We start from the raw sequence: 21,891 nt of genomic DNA, 5'->3' as shown, positions 1-21,891 counted from the left end.
TGCCAACGTACTGCTAAACTGAGGGTTTTTTTGAAGGACAAACAAGGCGATTCGTGTTCTACAGTGTTCAAAATATAACATTCGATTGAATTTAAATTGTTCCTCGACCACAGACTGACGTCTATAGACATCCAGACAGAGTGAACCAATTGTTTAACTCCGCATAAAATTTGAGAATAAATCTATTTCATTGATAGAAATCGTTCCTGAGTCACTGGTGGGAAAGATATTGTTAAAATGACCATGTTCAAAAGTCAAGGTTCTCTCAATTTTCGTCTTACCTGTCTGGTTTCCGCCTGATGCCTTATTGGCTGTTTGTTTGTCTGTTTGTGAACAGCATATCTCAAAAATTTGTGGATGGATTCGAACGAAATTTGGTGTGGAGATTGGGTATGTGACTAGGATGAAATGATTAGATTTTGTCGAAAAGCCGGATCCGCAAATTTTGAAAGTGATTCTTCACCATTGAGATAGGGCCAAAAACGATATACAGTATAGCACGATATCTCAAAAAGTTGTGGACCAATTCAGTCGAAACTTAGTGGACAAGTATGGACAAACTTAGTGAAAAGTTAGTGGACAATGGGTGTGTGATAAGGAAGAAGTGATTCAATTTTGGGGAAGATTTGAATGCAGATCCGGATCAGAAAATATTTAAAGTCATTCTTCACCATTGAGTGATAGGGATAAAAACAATATATAGCACAATATCTCAAAAGTTATGGACGGATTCAGACGGAACTTGGTGGACAGGTTGGGTGTGTGACAAGGACGAATTGATTCGATTTTGGTTCAGGTCTGGATCCAGATCCGACATATCAGTAGATACAAAACATAAATTGTTCAGCCTAGTGGAGGGATGCGCTCTCCCGAGTGCCATGCTCGTTGTTATTGTAATGCCATTGTCATCCTGATGAGCAGAGTGTGAATGCTTCATCTTCACATAAGGGCAAGAAAATATGAAGGTGGAGCCTGAGAAGATCTCAGGCTCCACCCTTGTCAGTCTGGGAGGCCCCTTGTCAGTCTGGGAAGGCCCCACCCATAGAGACCCCGCCCGAAGGACTGTTATTAGATTATGCCATTGAGACAATTAATGCTCTGTCATACTAAAATAAGGGATTAGCAAACGTTTGTGAATCATTATCAAATGTAACGAGTTCCCCGATGGCAATGTTTAGTGACCATATGTGTCTCGCATTTCCAAACCAATCCACCAGGGAGCACACAGGTGAGGGAGGTGAGGAGAGCAGGGAGGTTTACAGCGATCTTCAATATAATTTATAATCTCTTAAGGCTTTTCCAATTTAGCCTTTTCACCAACTGATCCTTTTTAGCCAATTGGTCTTTTTTAGGCAATTGATACTTTTTAGCCAATTGATTCTTTTCAGCCAATTTATACTGTTCCGTGGAAGGTGGTGGGGAATCCATAGCTAGACCGTGGTAAGTGTAGTATGGTCTGTGTATTTCGAGTAGTAGTTAGATTGACATGTAATAGGGAACTGTCAGGTTAGGTCGTTTGGTATACGTGACGATGAGGAGGCAGCGTATGTAATTTATCGATAGAGTAGACCTTATAAAATGTGGGTATGAACACCTCATGTAGTAGGTGGGACTAGTAGGCGAGAACTTCTCATGAGAGACACACATCTGTCTGGCCATCGCACATCTGTCTGGCCAGTATATCTCAGCCAAGGTGGCGCAATGTGCCATGGAGGCGGATGTGCCATCTACATTTATTTTTATAGGCGCCGCCCCCATGGGTGGGACAGGGAGAGCAGGGGACTCTGCCAGTGTGAGGAAGGAGATCGGGAGAGACCTGGTTTTGTGTGAGAAAGAGATTGTGAGAGGACCTCATGTGAGAAAGAGATCGTGAGCGGACATCGTGTAAGAAGGAGACCGAGAGAGACCTCACCTGAGGAAGGAGGACAAAGGGAGACCTTGTGACAAAGAAGAGGAGGCCCCTTGCCAAATTGAAGTTCCTTGGTGAACAGTAAAGTGTTAGGATTAATTAAATAAACGCAGGAAAATAAATAATGAAAGATCGTTAAGCCATCTGACTCGGCGCTGAGGTTCCTGTTTTACCAGGAGCTTCAGACGTGACAATACTTTTTGGCCAAATGATATTTTTTAGCCAAATGATCTTTTTTAGCCAAATTATCCTTTTTAGCAAATTGATCCTTTTTAGCCAAATGATCCTTTTTGGCCAAATGATCCTTTTTAGCCAAATGACCCTTTTTAGCCAATTTATCCTTTTTAGCCATGCCATTTCCTGAAGGGAAAGAGTATTGTAAACAGTTTGTGCGTCAGTGTATGTGTGTCAGAGTCTGCATGCATCCAAACTTTAATATAGCATCCCTGGCCGGCCTACTTTAAGATTGCACCAAAATCAGCCTCAAGCACAGTTCAACAAAGGTATGTAATGTAATGAAAAAGACTTACATGTACTTAAACTACAAGTGTATTTTTGTACATTGAATGTAGATTATGTTCGTTATCCACACCTGTTTCTGATTTGTGTGTTTGCTTATACTGAATGCAGTTTGTGGTGTGTTGCAAGGCCTATGAGCCTGACTTACAGGCCCATCCTACCTTAAGGACGGTTCAACAAAGTTGGCTAATTTAACCAAAACATTTTGTCTAATTTAACCACGAGTTGACTTTATACCTTGAATGTGCATTATGTCCAACTTAGAGACGATAACCCTGTGTTTTATCACCTGTGTCGTCTCTTCAGCTTGTATCTGCCTGTGAGTCTGTGTATTGTTGTTCAAGGTCATACTTTTATTATCTTTGTTTCTTATAAATGAGATTTGTCTGTGTGTAATGGGTATCTTGCTCGTTCACATACAAATGCATTAGCACGGATGATCAGACAGGTTAAATTTTACTGTAGACGGGCCATTACAGGTGTATATTTAACTATATATTGTATATATATGATATATGAACCCATTTTTACTGTACATACAAAGAACCAAAATAATATTGTTTCTTTTAAAATTTTCCATGGTGGAATAACAATAAAGTAAAAGATTTATGGTTTGCACCATGTGTTGGCTCTTAAAAGAGCTATTTATATTCTCTATACTTTAAAAATAACTTTAAGCAAAACAAAAATAAGAAAAGTAGGCCCCAACGTTTGGGGCAGCATGGTCCGCCTATTGACAGGTTCCTCCTCCAAGCTCCATCTCCGCAAAACTGCTTATAAGATGCTGTGATCCAGGCGTTCCAATGTTCCGTCATTGTTGGCTTGGTCAGAGGCATCATTGATGGGAGGTGACTGGGCTGATCCTGATAGGTGGACCAGAGCTGGTGGAACGGAACTGGTGGAACGGAGATGGCAGAACAGAGCGCTGGGCGAGCGAGCGATCCACGCAGGGCGTGTTCAATAGACAGGAGGTCAGGCCAACTAACACCTCACACACTAATTAAATCTCTCTTCTCACACGCTCTTTTCTTTTTCTATTTGTCTGCTTTTGACGCACAAAAAGCTCAACCAGGCAAACCTGCCAACCGTCCTTTTCAGGGCGACCTCACTGATGCAGCACCTCTTTCCAGTTTCCTCTTCAGACCGCACCAGCACCTCTTCAGTACGCACCTTAACACCTCCAGTATTTCTCCTTTTTACATTCCTCCCAGCGAATGCAAAGCTTGGGCTCGTCGGTCCTGCTCAGAAAAAAACCAGAGGCCGTTAACACCACATTTTGCTCTAAATCTCTCTCCCTATCTATCCTTCCACGTGTAAATCTGATGGGGCCCTTGTGATGGTAGATAGGTATATTATATAAGCTAGGTAGATTAATGTAACTCTGCGCTTTGACTGTTTTATTATTAAAATTTTTGCCCTGCAATACAAATCTTCTTGTAAATAAAACCCATTGGCCCTGAAGGTGCGACATAACTTTCCTCGCCCTTTTTCTTGTAATATAAACCCCTTTTATGAATTGCTCTTTCAGATCTGCTTGTTATGTATTTCCTTTCTTTGGTCTAGCACAATCCACATGTATTGTTAGCCTGGGAGGTTTTCTACCCCAACTGACACTGCCTTGCCTATTCAGCTTGGCAGTGATTAAATGAGGACACATCCTTGGTCAGCGGGTGATCCTTGGTCAGTGGGGGATATGTCACTCCAGGTAAACGGTGTGAGACTGAGGACCCTGTAGGGCCTATTCGTCTGATGAGATTCGTCGTTGGCTTTAACCCAGCGGGCGCAGAGTTATCTATGGCACACCGGCCTGCAGGATAGGGGGTTGGGAGGAACCCAAGGTGTCTCCCCTTGTGGCGAACCCCAAACCCCGAGTCCGCAACTATATTAACATTTTTCATCCCGGCTGTAACTTTAAATTCTCATGAAATGGCAATGGGTACCTAAACAGGGCTGATGTGTGGCAGCTTGCACCCCTTGCCCCTGTCCACTGTTGGTCATGACCCCTGCAGCAAGTGCTGAAGTGGGACATGGGTTTCTGGTCACCATTCCAGTTATGAGGTACAAGAGTTATATAATTCCTCATCGGATACCATGTCAGTTCACTTTCTGGGATGACTCCACTTTGTGCAGTGTGTGGCCAACTGATAAAGCTATGGTATGACCATGACTTCAATCCATTAACTTTGTATTCATGACATTGGGATTAAAGTGTTATGGTTATATTTACAATATTATTATTATTATTACGAAAATGATACGACTGAAACGATACACTACTGTATTAAGAAACCTGGGCTTAATTTGTTTGAAGCGGTCCGAAGATGAGGCATAACGCCTAAGGCCTATACGTACCGTTTTGTTGGAAGAGACGTAACACCGATGCTTTCGATATTTGATGGTCATTTTAACAATCGGTTCGTTTGTGTTTCACACTGAATGAAAAATGTAAAGGTAGAGCACGGCGATTGTGATATATGACAGGTTCGACGATATGTTTGGCCTGAACGAAATTGGAATCAAAATGCCGGAATGTGGAGAGTCAGCCGCCGCACTGCCATAATGACATCAGATGTAATCACATCACCCTGTCATGTGACGAGATCCTCAGTTCTGATTAGTATACGTTTGAAGGGGCATACATACATGCATACATACATATACATACATACAGACGGACAAATACTGTTCTCGACCAAATACTGTTCCAGACGGCTTTGCCCGATGGGCTACGCAGTAAAAAAAATCAAGGTCTAAGGAGGTCTATCGGAGGTCTACGAGGGGTTGCCCTGTGGGAGGATTTATAAGCAGAATAATTATTATACAGTGGTTTCTGATCGGCAGAGAGAGTAGGTGAATTATCACCTGCATTCTGATTACCCGGTGTGTACCCCGGTTTAGAATAGGTACACCGTATCCCTGCGTGTCGTAAGAGGTGACTAAAAGGGTTGGCGTCAGGAAGGGCATCCGGCCATAAAAACATTGCCTCAAAAAGAGAACCATGACAATTACAACTACATATGGGCAGGGCACAGCCCGAAGTGCCCCGTGGGGGACCCCACTCCCTCTCGTCAAAACTCAAGGTGGGGAACCCGATCGAAGCAAGGGTGGAAATCATTCCATTTATGACGAAGAAACGTCTGATGCCCGACGTGGAGATCGGTTTCTGAGGTTTGGGACATGGAATGTAGGGACAATGACAGGGAGATCAGGAGAAGTGGTGGAAGTATTGGTCAGAAGAAGAGTGGACATATGTTGTGTGCAAGAGACGAGATGGAAGGGAAGTGGTATGAGAATGGTGAAGGGTAGGCAGGGACAGAAATACAAGTTTGTGTGACAAGGGTGCCCAGAGGGTGTGAATGGTGTTGGTGTCCTGTTTTCTGAGGAGTGTGTAGACAGTGTGGTGAGTGTGACGAGAGTGAGTGAAAGGTTGATGATGGTGAAAATGATGATTGGAAAGCTCTTGGTGAACATCATCTCAGGATATGCTCCGCAGGTTGGTCGGAGCGATGAAGAGAAGGACAAGTTCTGGTGTGCGATAGAGAAGCTGATGGAAAACGTGAAAGATGAGGAAGTTGTTGTGGTAGGAGGAGACCTAAATGGACATGTGGGAAGGAGTATGGATGGTTTTGAGGGAGTTCATGGGGGTTACGGATATGGTGTGAGAAATGGAGAAGGTGAAAGGATTTTGGAGTTTGCTGATGGAGCTGATTTGTTGATTTGTAATACTCAGTTCTAGAAAGAGGATAATAAGCTTGTGACATACACGTCAGGTGGGTCGACGACAACCGTTGACTACCTGCTGGTGCGTCGGCGAGATAGGGGGCACCTCCGGGACACGAAGGTGATCCAGGGGGAGGAGGCTGTTTCACAGCACCACTTGGTTGTCTGCGACATAAGGGTGAAAGGTGCGAGGAGAGCTCGGTGGGTGAAGTACCGCCGATTCAGGATTGCAAAGCAGATAGCGAAAGAGAGGTGTGATGTGATGGGGGTGAGTTGCTTGAAGGATGAAGTGGGACAAATCGTTGTGGACCCAGATGGAATTAAAGGAAGATGGAAGAGATATATGGAAATACTGTTGAATGCAGAGAATGAATGGGATGGCAACATAGAGAGTAACCCAGTTTTAGGACCGGCAGAGAAGATAACCGAGAAGGAAGTTGAGGAAGCGATAAAAGCAATGAAGAGTAGAAAAGCGGGAGGGCCGACGGGAGTTGTGGGAGATATGTTGAAGGCAGCAGGAAATTGGGGTGTGCAGAGAATGACAGAGATCTGCAATCTGGTGGTGAAAGAAGGCCGCATTCCAGTGGATTGGGAACTGAGTACCCTCGTCCCTCTATACAAGGGGAAAGGTGACCCTCTGGACTGTGGCTCGTATCGAGCGATAAAGTTATTGGAGCATGGAATGAAGGTATTGGAAAGGGTGTTGGAGAGGAGGATAAGGAAGAAAGTGAAGATTGACGAAATGCAGTTTGGATTTATGCCAGGAAGAGGAATGACAGACGCACTTTTTATTGTGAGGCAGTTGCAGGAGAAGTACATGGAGAAGAGGAAGAAGTTGTTTCTTGGGTTTGTTGATCTGGAGAAAGCATTCGATAGGGTTCCAGTGACATGGGCATTGAGGAAGTTAGGAGTGGAGGAATGGTTGATCAGAGTAGTGATGGCAATGTACAAAAGAGCGCGCACAGCTGTAAGGACGAAGGACGAGAACAGTGGTGAGTTTGAGGTGAAGGTGGGAGTGCATCAGGGGTCGGTACTACGTCCACTACTTTTTGTAGCTGTGATGGAGGTGCTGGCTCGGAACGTAAAGGAGGGTTTACCGTGGGAGTTGTTGTATGCAGATGATCTGGTGTTGATTGCAGAAAGTATGAATGGACTGAAGGAGAAGATGAACAAGTGGAAGGAATGTATGGAGACAAAAGGTCTGAAGGTGAATATCGGAAAAACGAAGGTCATGGCAAGTGGTAAAGCATGTGGTGAGGTGGAAAGAACTGGGAAGTGGCCGTGTGCTGTGTGCAGGAAGGGTGTCGGAGTGAATTCCATTCAATGTACAATGTGCGCTGAGTGGGTTCATCAAAAATGTAGTGGTTTGAGAGGGTCCGTAACCAGTGTGGCAGCTACATTGAAGTGTAAGGTGTGCACAGAGGGAGTTGCAAATGGAGGAAATGTTGAGTTGGATCTTGGAGACGGCGTGAAGCTGGAAGGTGTGAAAACATTTTGTTACCTCGGAGACATGCTGAATGGAGAAGGTGGATCGGACTCGGCAACGGTTGCTCGAGTGAGATGTGCATGGAAGAGGTTTCGGGAACTGAGTGGCGTGCTGACGACGAGGGGAGTGTCGTTGAAGCTGAAGGGAAAGGTGTATGATGCATGTGTGAGAAGTGTTATGATTTATGGGAGCAAGACATGGGTAATGAACGTAGAAAAGCAACGAAGGCTGGAAAGGGTGGACATGCGAATGGTTCGGTGGATGTGTGGGGTATCGTTGAGAGAGAGAGGAAGACAAATGATGAATTGCGAAAGATGATGGGAATAGAGCCTGTGATTGATGCTGTGAAGAGAAACAGGTTGAGATGGTTTGGTCATGTGTTGCGGAAGGATGACAGTGACTGGTTGAGAAGAGTGATGGAAATGAATGTAGAAGGAAGTAGAGGACGGGGAAGACCGAGAAAGACTTGGCTAAATGTGGTGGCAGAAGAAATGCGGGCAAGGGGGTTAAGAAGGAGAGATGCAGAAAATAGGGCAAATGGAGAAGATTGTCATGGGGACCACAAGGCTAACCCCGCTCTAGCAGGGAAAATGGCCTTAAAATGCCTGTTGTTGTTGTTGTTGTTGTGTATTCTGACTGAAATTATTTTATCAGGATAGGAAATCATGCACTGTTGGGCTCTTGCTCACGAACCAAGGTGATGATAAACCATTTGGTGTAATCTTTTGTTTTGTAATTATGTAATGTCTTTATAAATAAAGGGATATACAGTCACGTGAAAAAGTAAGTACACCCCATGTAAAGTTTTGACTTTTTCAACATATTTCAACATACAGCTATTTGATCTTCATTTCAACAATATTGATAGATAAAGGTGATATAATATCACAAATATCATGAAACATTTACATTTTGTTGTCCATTGTATAATTTAAATCAACATAAATGCAAATTTCGCATGTGGAAAAAGTAAGTGCACCCTTGGCTCTAATAGGTGGTATTGCCCCCTTTGGCAGAAACAACCTCAAGTAGGCGTTTCTTATAACCGTCTATCAGTCTCTGACATCGACTGGGAGAAATTTTTGCCCACTCCTCCATGCAGAATTATTTCAGCTGTGCGATGTTTGAGGGGTTTCTTGCATGCACAGCTTGTTTCAAATCCCCCCACAACATCTCGATGGGATTTCGATCCGGGCTTTGAATTCCAGAACCCTCCATTTCTTTCTTTTCAGCCATTCCTTGGTGGATTTACTGGTATGTTTAGGGTCATTGTCATGTTGCAAGGTCCACCTTCGGTTGACCTTCAACTTTCCGACAGATGGCCTCACATTATCCTCAAGCACCCTCTGGTACAATGAAGAATTCATAGTGGATTCTATGATGGTGAGCTGCCCAGGCCCTGATGCAGCAAAGCTGCCCCAAACCATAATATTTCCACCACCATGCTTTACAGTTGGTATCACGTTCTTGTGGTCAAATGCTGTCTTTGGTTTTCACCAAACATGTCTTCTGGTAATGTAGCCAAATAGCTCTACCTTTGACTCATCTGTCCAGAGCACATTGTTCCAGAAGTGCTGGTCTTTGCCTCGGTGTTCAATGGCAAACTTTAGTCTTGCCCTGATGTTCTTTCTGGACAGCAAAGGTTTCCTCCTGGCACACCTCCCATGTAGATCAAATTTGTGCAGCCTCTTTCTAATGGTAGACTCGTGCACTTTGACATCAACAGTGGTAAGAGCTACCTGTAGGTCCCGTGATGACATTCTGGGGTTCTTTGAGAATTCTTTCAGCATATTGCGGTCTGCTCTCGGGCTGAACTTGCTGGGGTGGCCTGGCCTGAACAAGTTGGCAGTTGTTTGGAATCTTCTCCACTTGTAGATGATCTTCCGGACAGTCGAATGATTGATTCCAAATTGTTTGGAGATCTTTTTAAATCCCTTCCCAGACTCGTAGGCATCTATAACCTTCTTTCTGAAGGCCTCAGAGAGGTCTTTAGATCGAGGCATGGTGACACCGCACACTTCAACAACAAAGAGCAAACCAAAACTAAATGTCTGATGTTTAAATAAGACAGGTTCCTCCAAGATCCTCTCTAACGATGTTCTAATCATTTGCACCTGAGCTGGTGCATCTGATTCTAATTTTAGGTATTTGAAGTAGTGATAAATGTAAGGGTGTACTTACTTTTTCCACATGCGAAATTTGCATTCATGTTTATTTAAATTATACAATGGACTACAAAATGTAAATGTTTCATGATATTTGTTATACTAGGGCATTGCCCGTACTATATCTATATCTAAAATTATATCCCCCCCCTCTATTTACATGAAATGGTTTGGTCCAAAGCGAACGGCTTGCGAGTACGGTGACAATCCCCCCCCTCTATTTACATGCAATGGTTTGGTCCAAAGCGAACGGCTTCCGGAGTTTGGTAAAGAAATCGCCATCGCGTGCACAAACGCGCAGGAAAGCGAATGAATCGCAAATTCGGTTTTATTAGTTTTAAAACATAGTTTAACGCCAACATAGTTTGCAAACGTGAAATAAATGAATACGCTGTCAAATGTGCCATCCGAGGCAGAGTGTGTCCTCCACGTTCGGCACACGCGATCGTTCGCTGCTCTCTGATTGGTTGAATCGTTTTTTGGACATAGCTCGGTAAGTAATTGTCCGATTAATATGAAACCTTGAAAAGGCACATCCTCGGGTCCCCAGCAATATACCTGGCAAGTTTAAAGTATATCGGACCCGTGGTTGTCGAGAAACAGCGGTCACAGACAAACAGACGTACAAACGTACAGACGTACAAACAGAGATTACTGGAATTATAGATAGATTATATCACCTTTATCTATCAATATTGTTGAAATGAAGATCAAATAGCTGTATGTTGAAATATGTTGAAAAAGTCAAAACTTTACATGGGGTGTACTTACTTTTTCACGTGACTGTATATGTACAGTGCATTCAGAAAGTATTGAGACCCCTTCACTTTTTCACATTTTGTTTTGTTGCAGCCTGATGCTGAAATCGTTTAAATTCATTTTTTCCCTCATCAATCTGCACTCAATACCCCATAATGACAAAGAGAAAACAGGATTTTAGAAAGTTTTGAAAATTTATTAAAAAGAAAAGACTGAAATATCACATTGACATAAGTATTCATACCCTTTCCTATGACACTTGAAATTTAGCTCAGGTGCCTCCCATTTCTCTTGATCATCTTTGAGATGTTTGTACACCTTGATTGGAGTCCACCTGTGGTAAATTCAATTGATTGGCCATGATTTGGAAAGGCACACACCTGTCTATGTAAGGTCTCACAGCTGACAATGCATATCAGAGCAAAAACCAAGCCATGAGGTCGAAGGAACTGCCTGCAGAGCTCAGAGACAGGATTGTGTCGAGGCATAGATCTGGGGAAGCCTACAAAAAAAATCTCTGCTGCATTGAAGGTTCCCAAGAGCACAGTGGCCTCCATAATTCTTCAATGGAAGAAGTTTGGAACAACCAGAACTCTTCCTCGAGCTGGCCGCCCGGCCAAACTGAGCAATCGGGGAGAAGGGTCTTGGTAAGAGAGGTGACCAAGAACCCGATGGTCACTCTGGCTGAGCTCCAGAGATCCTGTGTGGAGATGGGAGAAACTTCCAGAAGGACAACCATCACTGCAACACTCCACCGATCTGGCCTTTATGGCAGAGTGGCCAGACGGAAGCCTCTCCTCAGTGAAAGACACATGAAAGCCCGCTTGGAGTTTGCAAAAAAGCACCTAAAGGACTCTCAGACTGTGAGAAAGAAGATTCTGTGGTCTGATGAAACCAAGATTGAACTGTTGGTGGACTCGCAGTGTTAAGTGTGGAAAAGTTCTGAGGAGATTGCGGCTGGCTCAATAGCCCAGTGGGCTGTTGACGCGTTATCAACGGAGGTCTGTGGTTCGAGCCCTGCATTGTCAGAATTTTTTCACACTTAGCCCCTCGCAGAAATTTGATTCGGTTATAAAATAAAAAATTATATGTATATATATATATATATATATATATATAGGTGTATGTATATATATATATATATATATATATATAGGTGTATGTATATATATATATATATATATATATATATATATATATATATATATATATATATATATATATATATATGTATATATATATATATATATATATATATATATATATAGATATATATATATATATATATATATATATATATATATATATATATATATATATATATATATATAAAACACAAGGGCCAGTCAATAAGTAACGTTAAAATGGCAATATAAAATCGAGAATGTAATGTGTGTAGTTGTCGACGACATATGTTATATCTATGGGTAAGAGTCATGTTTTGCCTGTTTTAGATCTGGCAACATTGAGCGTATGACATCAGTAGAGCAGTTCCAAGATGGCGGCTCCCTTAGAAGCATGCACCAGGGAGGAGCAACGTTCTGTCATCCGTTTCTTGGGAAGTGAGGGTGTGAATCCCAATGAAATCCATCGCAGAATGAAGATGCAATATGGTGATGCATGTTTATCGCTGTAGCAAGTGTACGACTGGGACAGGAAGTTTAAAAGTGGAGTGTCCAGTGTGGCAGACGCTGCTCGCTCGGGCCGCCCTCACACAGCTGACACACCAGAAATGGTTGCAAGAGTTGAGTGCGTGCTAAGGGAAAACCGTCGCATTACGCTGGATAAAATGGTCTCCGAATTGACCATTAGCCACGCTTCAGCACACCATATCATTCACAACGTGCTGGGGTTCCGCAAAGTGTATGCAAGGTGGGTGCCGAGACAACTCAAATCCTGAACTGCAACAACGGCGAGTGGAGGCATTTGAAGAACTTCTGCGACGTTACGAAACAGAAGGCGACACTTTCTTACAGCACGTAGTGACTGGGGATTAAAGCTGGGTCCACTACTTTCTGGCAGAAACGAAGAGGGCAAGCAAAGAGTGGCGCCATTCAACTTCACCGAAGCCCGAACAATTCCGCACACAGCCGTCCACTGGAAAAGTGATGCTGACGCTCTTCTGGGATAGCCGAGGCCCACTTGTAGAGCATTACATGCCCAGAGGGAACACAGTCACCAGTGCATCATACTGCGACCTCCTTAAAAATCATCTGAAACCAGCAATCAGATCAAAACGTCGTGGACTACTCACTACTGGTGTTTTGCTGCAGCATGACAATGCTCAGCCCCATACTGCCTGTGCTACAGCTGCAACAATCGAGGACCTGCATTTTGAGCAGGTCCTGGAATCCAGGCCTATGTAAAGCGCTGGAAAAAATGCATTGAACGCAATGGAGATTATGTTGAAAAATAACACAGTTGTTACAGACTTCCACGAAATGATTAGATTTTGGTGAAGATCCGGATTTGAATCCAGCTAGTAGAATTTTTAAAGTGATTCTTCACCATTGGGAGATACGGCCAAAACCGACATATAGCAGGATATCTCAAAAAGTTGTGGATGGATTTGGACGAAACTTGGTGGAGATGTGTCGGACAAGGACGAATTGATTCGATTTTGGTGAATGGCTTATTACATGGCTTATTCGGATACGAGGCATGGCTTATTACATGCAATAAACAAGTTGTGAAAAATATTTTAAGGTTACTTATTGACTGCCCCTTGTATATATAAATATATATAATCTGCATACTAATCTGCATACTGCATCTTAAAACTGCTCACAATGTTTGCTCAGCCCTCTGTGACTCCTTTGAAGGTCGAACTGACCATTGTAACATCTCCGAGGTTAATTACTTGGAATGCAACCTCACCCTGCCCATTGTTTCCAATCTGCATATCTTTCCTTTACAAACATGTGGTGAAATGTTGAAACAGACTTCCACTGTATCAAGCCTTTTAGCAAGATGTGTTTCTACTCGTTGCCCTTGGATTCGGACATTTATGCAAATATCCCTTCCCCCTGTTTGGATCATGAAGGAATATAAAGATTGCTTCTTGAGACTGTCAGTTAGAGCAGGCTATGATGTTAGGCAGACATCATGTTGGTCTCTCCTATGTGCACATAGATAGTAATTTTTGTACCAAGCTCTGTAAATAAATGTTTTAATATGATGATTCAATGAACTTTTGTATCAGGTGGTCTTTTTGGGTAAGACCCTTGCGTTCTCCCCCAACATCCCCCCAAAATAGATATTTGCTATCATCTCTGAAACTACACAAGCAATTCCGATGAAACTTGACCACAACCTTCATCACCCATGATCTACCAAAGTTTGTTCACGGCATTTTAAAAAATCGAGTCCTGACGAGGTCTACTGGGGGGTTGCCCCACAAAATATGTATTTTTTTGTTTGTTTGTTTAAAGTGTTATGATTATGTTAGTATGATTCTACATATTGCCCTGTGTTCTGGCAACCATTGAAATTGGTTTAAAATACCTTTAGTCAGTGCAGTATACTGTTTATTCTACCAGGTGAGCACCAGGGGTATTGCCCCTATGTTTTTTATGGATGACATATTGTTATGCAATGGTAAAGTGATACCATAACTATGATATGATACTATCATACTGACTATGATAAAGTTATGGTATGACCATGCATTCTAGTCCGGTGGTCTATGGTGTACAACTGTACATGTTTCTTTGACCATGTACTTTGGTATTTGAGCCTAGGTGCATGCATACATGACTTTGGCAAACTTTGTTGGACTGTGTAATGACCAAAGTACATACATACCTATGACCAAAGTCTTAGGAACAAAGTATTGTTCCTTAGCTTTGTTATATAATGTTTCATTTCTTACCTTTTTATCAAACAGGTGGTCTCATAAGGTCAGTTAATAAAGTTGTAATACGACCATGCATCCTGGACCTGTGGGCTAGGATGTATGCGTTGTTACGACCATTCATTCTGGCCTTGTGAGTTGGGATGTATGTGTCTGTTTGATCATGTGCCTTGGTCTTCAGGCCAAAGTGTATGTGTATACTAGTTTGATAAGCTTTGTTGGACTGTGTACTTTGGCCTTAGAACCGGAGTGCATGTCCTTAGCTTTGTTAAAATGTTTGAATTTTTTTTTTTTGGCCTTTACTAAAGCCACTCTCAAAAGAGTTGTCTCCTAACGATTACGGTGTGACCATGAATTCTGGCCCTTGCGGAATAAGATGTACATGTTTTTGTATGACCATGAGTGTTGGCCTTCGGGCCAAAGCACATGTGTTTTTTCCTAACAAGTATTGTTAGACTGTGTGCTTAGGTCTTAAGGCAGAAGTGCATGTGCTTAGCATTGTTATAATATTTGGTCGTTTTAACTTTTCTTACATAAAAAGGCTCCTTTCAACAGAGGCCATTGGTCACCAATCCTTATGGTATGCCCATGCATTCTTGTCCTGTTGGGCTAGAATGTGTTTGTTTTTATATGACCATGAGCCTTGGCCTTAGGGCCAAGGTGAATGTGTATTTATTTTACAAGCTTTGTTGGACTGTGCATTTGTCTTGAGGGTGCATGTCCTTAGATTTGTTATAATGTTTGATTTTTAACCATTATATAAGAGATAAAGAAAGGTACCCCTCAACAGAGATGATGGCCAGGGAACCAAAAACACATCCATAGATTGAGTTATTTCCCCAGGGAGTGGGCTCATAATTCTGCCAAAAAAGATTTATAGTCATGTAGGCTGACTGATGATGTGGTTATCAGTGTACCTAACCACCCTCGCATGTTCATTGGGTGGGAGGTTGGACCCTTCACCATGACTGCCTCTACTTGGCTTGAGGGCGGGTATGGGAGGGTGGGTATGGGAGGGCAGGTATGGGAGGGTGGGTATGGGAGAGTGGATATGGGAGGGTGGGTATGGGAGGGTGGGTATGGGAGGGTGGATATGGGAGGGCGGGTCCTTCAAGACAGGGGCTCTGCGATCATTCTCTTTCACTTGCCACCTGTTGAAAGAGAGGTACACTGCACTCCTAGGTCACTCCATATGTGAACTTCCCCACCTTCTCCAGCATGCAAAGAGGAGAACCTGCTGTGTTCATTCTGGGGACGAAGTGCCAGCCCTATAATTTTCTCGCCTGGTTGTGTGAATGTTTGACTGTGTTTGGCACCTTAGGCAAATTGGTTTCTTCGCTGTTCGTGTTCGGTTTCATCGTGTCTAATAATTGTCGTCTCCTGTGTATGGAATGCCGTCACCACTGTCTTGTGTATGTGTGTTCCACATTAAACCATTTCTTTCTAAGTTCCCACATGTGTGTGTGGTTCCCGCCATCTTTCCCGCATTGACCGATTTGGTTGAATGAGAACTCCTGGTTGATAAATTAATTACGGTAATCCCTTTGTTTGGCTTGTTTATATATACATAAGAACAGAGGTGCATCACATACCGCTCAGGTGGTGCATCATTCAAATTAAGCCCTAAGTTGGCTATCCACAGGATATTATGTTCCCATCTACTAGCACTTGCGTTTCCGGGAGGGGCTGTACACGTAATAATACTTTACATTTTAGTTTTGTTGAACTCTAAATGAGCAGCCATAAGGTTACCTTTTCTGTTTGTATGCTATTAACATGGTGCATATACAGTACAATATTTTTCTTTCCCTCATTTAACTAGTAAGAAACAGCATATAGTGTGCAGTGTATGAATGAGCACAAGAATATACAAACGGATGCAAAGCAGAATCCTTACCACTGATGTGCTCGCCATTTGTGCACATGTCGAAGAGTCTGTGAAAGACGCCGAAGATGGCGTTACTGTAGCCATTGGGATCGGTGCAAGGCAACGAATAGGCCTAAAAGACTGGCCACTGTTAATGCTCGACACACTGCAATGATCTACAGGAGGGCAGAAGAGAGAGGAGTAGAAGAAAAAGCTCATGATTGTTGAGAAAGACAATGTGATTAATTTATCACAATGCGGAACTGTTGTTATGAAGCCGCTGATTGACAGTAACTAAACGTATTTTTATTTTTTATACACAATCTTTCACAATTATAAATCTTTTGAATTGACCAATTACCCCTATGTTTCGGTAGAAGGCTAACTCATGGACACCCTGTATAATTACATTGTATTGTGGTATTGCATTTGAGTCCATTTGTTTGTTACTAGTCCAAAAAAAAAATTCACAGGTATGTTGATCACTCCGGTTTCTGTGTTTGTTTATGTGTTTGTTACTTGCGGGAAAAGATTCCGGCAAGTATGTTGGTTGGTTGGTTGGTTTGTCTGTCTATCTGTCTGTTTGTCTGTCTGTTTGTGCACAGTACTACGTCTACACCGTTGCACATAGAATCGCCATACTTTACACACATATTTGCCTTGCCCTGGAATAGACGGTGCCCAATTTTTAACTCTCTAGGCCCAAGGCCTCCATTATGACGTCATAATTCGATAATTCAACAAGTACAAAACTTCATCCAATCAAGATGTAATTTCTTGAGCGCCATGTCGGCATAAACTGGTGAACAAAAAATAATAATGATGACGTCATCAGTCACGTGGTTCGGCCGCCATCTTGGAAAACCGAAAACATTTGCACCTCTATATCTCCGAAAGTGCTGAACAGAAAAAAATGAGACATGGCTCATTGTAAAGAACTCTCCATGGGGAATAAAATATGTTAATGATAACGTCATAGGTGCGTCCATTATGACGTCATAATTCGACAAGTACAAAACTTCATCCGATCAAAATGAAATTTCTTGAGCATAATCTAAGAATAAATTAGTTTAGAAACCAAATAATGACGACGTCATCGGTAACGTGGTTCAGCCGCCATATTTGTCCAAAATGGCCGATAAAAAAGTATATTCCGGCAAGTCCTCGGTCTCTGACCGATTTTTCATTTGTTTGTCTGTCCGCTCACTTATACTTGCCTACAGGTCACAATTTTAAACCGATCTTCACGAAACTTCACCAAATGGTAGAGTTTGTGGCCTGACAAAATCCTATATATTATTGAGGTCAAAAGGTCAAAAAGTCAACAGAGGCCAAAGGTCAACCACTTTTTTCAAGTTTATAAAATCCTCAATTTTCATACGATTGACTTGAAATCTGAATAGGATTTGCATATCAGCGAACTGAATTCAACCACCAACTATTTTTGAGATCAACATAGGCCAAAAGGTCAACATCGCCAGGTTTCTAAAATTGTCAATTTTCATGCATGAAACTTAAAATTTGAAGACGATTTGCATATCAATTGAGAAAAAATTGAGGCATGGCTCATTGTAAAGAACTCTCCATGTGGAAGAAGGTATGTTAATGATGATGTCATAGGTGCCTCCATTATGACGTCATAATTCGACAAGTACAAAACTTCATTCGATTAAGATGAAATTTCTTCAGCATCATCTAGGGATAAATTGGTGTAGACAAAAAAATTAATGATGACGTCATCGGTCACGTGGTAAGGCCGCCATATTTGTTTTGACACAAAAGCCTTAAAAACCACTGAAAAAACGTCCAGGCGAGGGTCTGCAATCTCTGATTGCTCTTTCTTAGATAAATTTCTTTCTTAAATCTCTGATTGCTCTTCAGTTAGAACTGTGACACCTCCACCACCAAAGGTGCATGGACGTTTGTTTTCACCCCTGTCTGTTTGTATGTTTGTTTGTCTGTCTGTTTGTGAACAAGATATCTCAAAAAGTTGTGGACGGATTCATAAGGACGGATTGTGGACGGATTGTGAACGAAATTTGGCAGAGAGGTAGTGTATGTGACACTGACGAAATGATTAGATTTTGGTGAAGATCCGGATTTGAATCCAGCTAGTAGAATTTTTTAAGTGATTCTTCACCATTGGGAGATACGGCCAAAACCGACATATAGCAGGATATCTCAAAAAGTTGTGGATGGATTTGGACGAAACTTGGTGGAGATGTGTCGGACAAGGACGAATTGATTCGATTTTGGTGAAGATCTGAATATGGATTCGGATACGAGAATTATTTGATTTCTAAGTGATTCTTCACCATTGGGAGATCGGGTGAAAACCGATATATAACATGATGTTTAAAAAAGTTATAGACGAGTTATGACTAAACTTGGGGGATGAGTTGGTTTGGTGACAAGAACAAGCCGATTAGATTGTGGTTCAGGTCCGAATCCAGATCCTATCAGTGGGATACAAAACGTAAACTATTCAGCCTGGCGGAGTTATGCGCTCTACCGAGTGCCGTTCTAGTTTGTTATGTGACACAGCACAAGTTCCATAAAAGGAATGTGCTCGTTCAGAGTATTTTGACACCTTTGTATGAAAAGCATTTTATTTATATTGGATTGTTTTGGTTCATTATTATTACTATTAATATAACAGGAAATGTAAAGATAGAAGAAGAAATGATAGATCAACTGAAAGTGAAAACAATAATCAAAATTCAAAACACTTACAACAATAGTTAAGTCAGTGGAGTTCATATAACCATCCGTCCATGACCTCAAGTTAGCAGAATTCCAGTCTTCCTTCACTCGAGTATTGGTCTTGCAATTCCACGACTATTTCATTGTTATAATCCAAAACTACACTCGTTTGCTCACTTTTATTGCTCTTCGCCCTCTCTTGCCTCATTTTTACCCAACTCTCCCTATCCCTCCAAATGAAAGGAAACACATTAGCTATACACTTCCTGAATGAGCGCTTATCTGTAAAGCCAGTCAACACAGACACACAAACTCACCCCTCGTCTCTCTTTATTTTTACAGTTAATCCAAACAAAATAATTCAATCTCATTTCCTTACAAACACATTTGATATGGGGTTTATTCCCCCCACAATTACCAAAGACTTGTTAACTTGACGTATTAAATTACAAGACTATATATAGCCAGTCCTTTTGCTCGAAAATAAGGCGATTTGGCAAAATCCGGTTTCCACAAACCTCCCCTCCCCCAGTCCCCTCCCCCTGTCTCCCCCCCCCCCTCCTCCTCTCTCTCCACCACACACTATTTCCTCTCAACGATTTGTTTAATCAAACATGCCTCAATTTGAACTCAATCTTGTTCTTCCTCTTATTCTTCATGCATAGACCAACTCAGAGCAAGTTGAGATACGACACCACCAATCGGTAAATTGCATAAACTTGACATGAGGTTTAAGGTTAGGGCTAGGGTCACATAAAAGTTCACTGATAACACAAAAGTTGCCCACAAATTTTAAACAGGATAAACCTACCTTCACATTTCCATCAGCACATGACTGAGTCAGCTATGAGTTAGCAGCAAAAAGGAAAAACATGAGGTTTACAAGGTTAGAAATAGGCTTGGGATTCGGGATATAAAGCATGGTATAGGCTCAGGGTATTGGGATTGCATCAAGAGTAGGATTAGGGTTTCTTTGCATGATACTCAATATTTAAGAAGGATAGAGCACAGACAAATCAACCTAGGAAAGTAATGGCAAACCACTCAGTATAAGCCTGTGTTTAAATAGCATAACTAATAGGCAGCACCAAAGTCAACATTTTAGTGTTACCATTCACAATGTACTTTACTTTGCTTTGTAAATTATTTATATATATATATATATATGGTTGCGGTTTCGCAATAAAGGCAAACCCCCTATAGTTAATTGCACGACAACATGTAGTCTGCAGAAGTTAGTTATTTGTTATTAAATGTAAAGATTAGCCCCTTCCTATTGTGTAATAATTTAAGCAGATATGCGTTGAGTTAGGCAGGATTCCAACCCCCTCGTACTTGTGAAAGAAGACGTTGTTTTCATGTTCAGGGAGGCGTGGCTAAAAGAACAGTCCATGTGATCAACTGCAGCAGTAGTGGGCAGGGCATAAAACCTTTCAATGAGAGGTCGTGGAACATTCCAGAGGGAGGCAGGGCTGAATGACCGCACGTGACCAACCTCGGCCAATGGGAGGCCGTGGAACCTTCCAGAAGGAGGTGGGGGGGAATGACCCACGTGACCAACCTCGGCCAATGGGAGGCCGTGGAACCTTATAGAAGGACATTCCACCCACTAAAGGTCCGTGCCCATCGTCATTCGAGCTCTCTCTTGTCGTTCGTCTTGAAGCTGGCTGTCCTACATGCTGGTCTGTCTGTTCTGCGCTCCTCCTTCGTTCCCCATGCTGGTTCTTCACCCAAGCGGCGGTTCGTCCTCCAGGCCGATTTTCCTTCAAGCTGCACGTCCGGATCGATCCGTGCGCTGCACACGGGAACTGGCGGACCCAAGCCAGCATCGGCAGTCGGCACGTCTATCGGTGTTTCGTGCATCGGCACGGCAAGCCAGCATTGGCACGTCTATCGGGACCAGTGTGATTCATTCCCTGTGTGAGTGAGCAAGGCGCCTGTTGGGATTAGGCTAGGTAAGGATTGTTAAGTCTGCCTCTCGTCCTTTTTCTGTGCAATTGTAAATAAAAGACGTGCACATTTTTCTTCCTTTCAAACCTGTTTGAGTACGTCTTTTCCTCCATTGGCCCAGCATAGTCCGAACCGAGTTAACTTTAATCAGGCCCATAAATCACACAGGATAACGCCACGACCCCACACCGTGCGATCCGCTCGGCACACCATAATAGTGCAGGAACCACATTGGAAAAAGTGCCTTATTTAGTGTTTCCGTTCACGCATCAGTGTATATACCTGAAACCTATATAGTTTGGTGGAGGGGTCCTATGGGCAGTAGATATGCCCGGTTTTAATTCTAGATAGGTGTGCATTACCGATTTATAAGCATTTTGCCGATTCATTTGTGTACACCATTTCCACCACTTACTGAATTTGGTATAACGCATCTACATGGACAAATATACAGCATGGGTAGCTTTGTATGGTATCAAATTGACCGCAAAGACATACTGCACACATAGAGTACCACCTTAAGGCCTTTTCTTAGCTTTTCATTCTTCAAGCCACCAAAAACTTCAAAATTTTGTCAAAATTCCGTTTCAGTTTAGGTGCTAGTCCCCCATCATTTTGTTCATAACCCCAAAAGTATATGACCGATTTATATGTTTGATACACCAAAATCATCCCCATTTATTACCCTTCAAAATAAGATCACATAATCAAGAAATGTATACCATTAATAAACTCTCAGTGAAGCAAAAGTAAGGCTACCCCATTATTTTTCATGAAAACGAAAATGTCCATATGGCATACATATATCATGTACATACATATGTTTTCAGATCTGGCGCCCGGTTCATTCCAGACTATCACATACTAACCTGTGTATTCATTTTACTTATTCTTTAGAATCTAATTACATTTTTTATCAGCGGCAAAAGGTGAATAAATTTTCGTTTAATTGTAAGTCAA

The 21,891-nt window shown here is 42.2% G+C and overlaps 1 protein-coding gene across 4 annotated transcripts in view; it reads right to left on the bottom strand.

Annotated features, from left to right (window-relative positions):
• The window catches only part of LOC137417286 (centrosomal protein of 85 kDa-like), a 171,156-nt gene that overhangs the window by 90,054 nt on the left and 59,211 nt on the right, over positions 1-21,891 (bottom strand). For 3 of the 4 annotated variants that reach the window (XM_068103134.2, XM_078774090.1, XM_078774091.1), the window contains one exon: positions 16,309-16,454. In XM_068103134.2, the coding sequence (XP_067959235.2) occupies positions 16,309-16,454 (146 nt within the window). Of the gene's footprint in view, positions 1-16,308; positions 16,455-19,011; positions 19,145-21,891 lie in introns of those variants that run through there. The other variant, XM_068103135.2, reaches the window with a different exon arrangement.

The sequence above is a fragment of the Myxine glutinosa genome, chromosome 3, assembly GCF_964187855.1.
Source record: "Myxine glutinosa chromosome 3, kmMyxGlut1.1, whole genome shotgun sequence".
NCBI classification, from domain to species: Eukaryota; Metazoa; Chordata; class Myxini; order Myxiniformes; family Myxinidae; genus Myxine; species Myxine glutinosa.
This window is presented reverse-complemented; position numbering and strand designations above follow the sequence as displayed.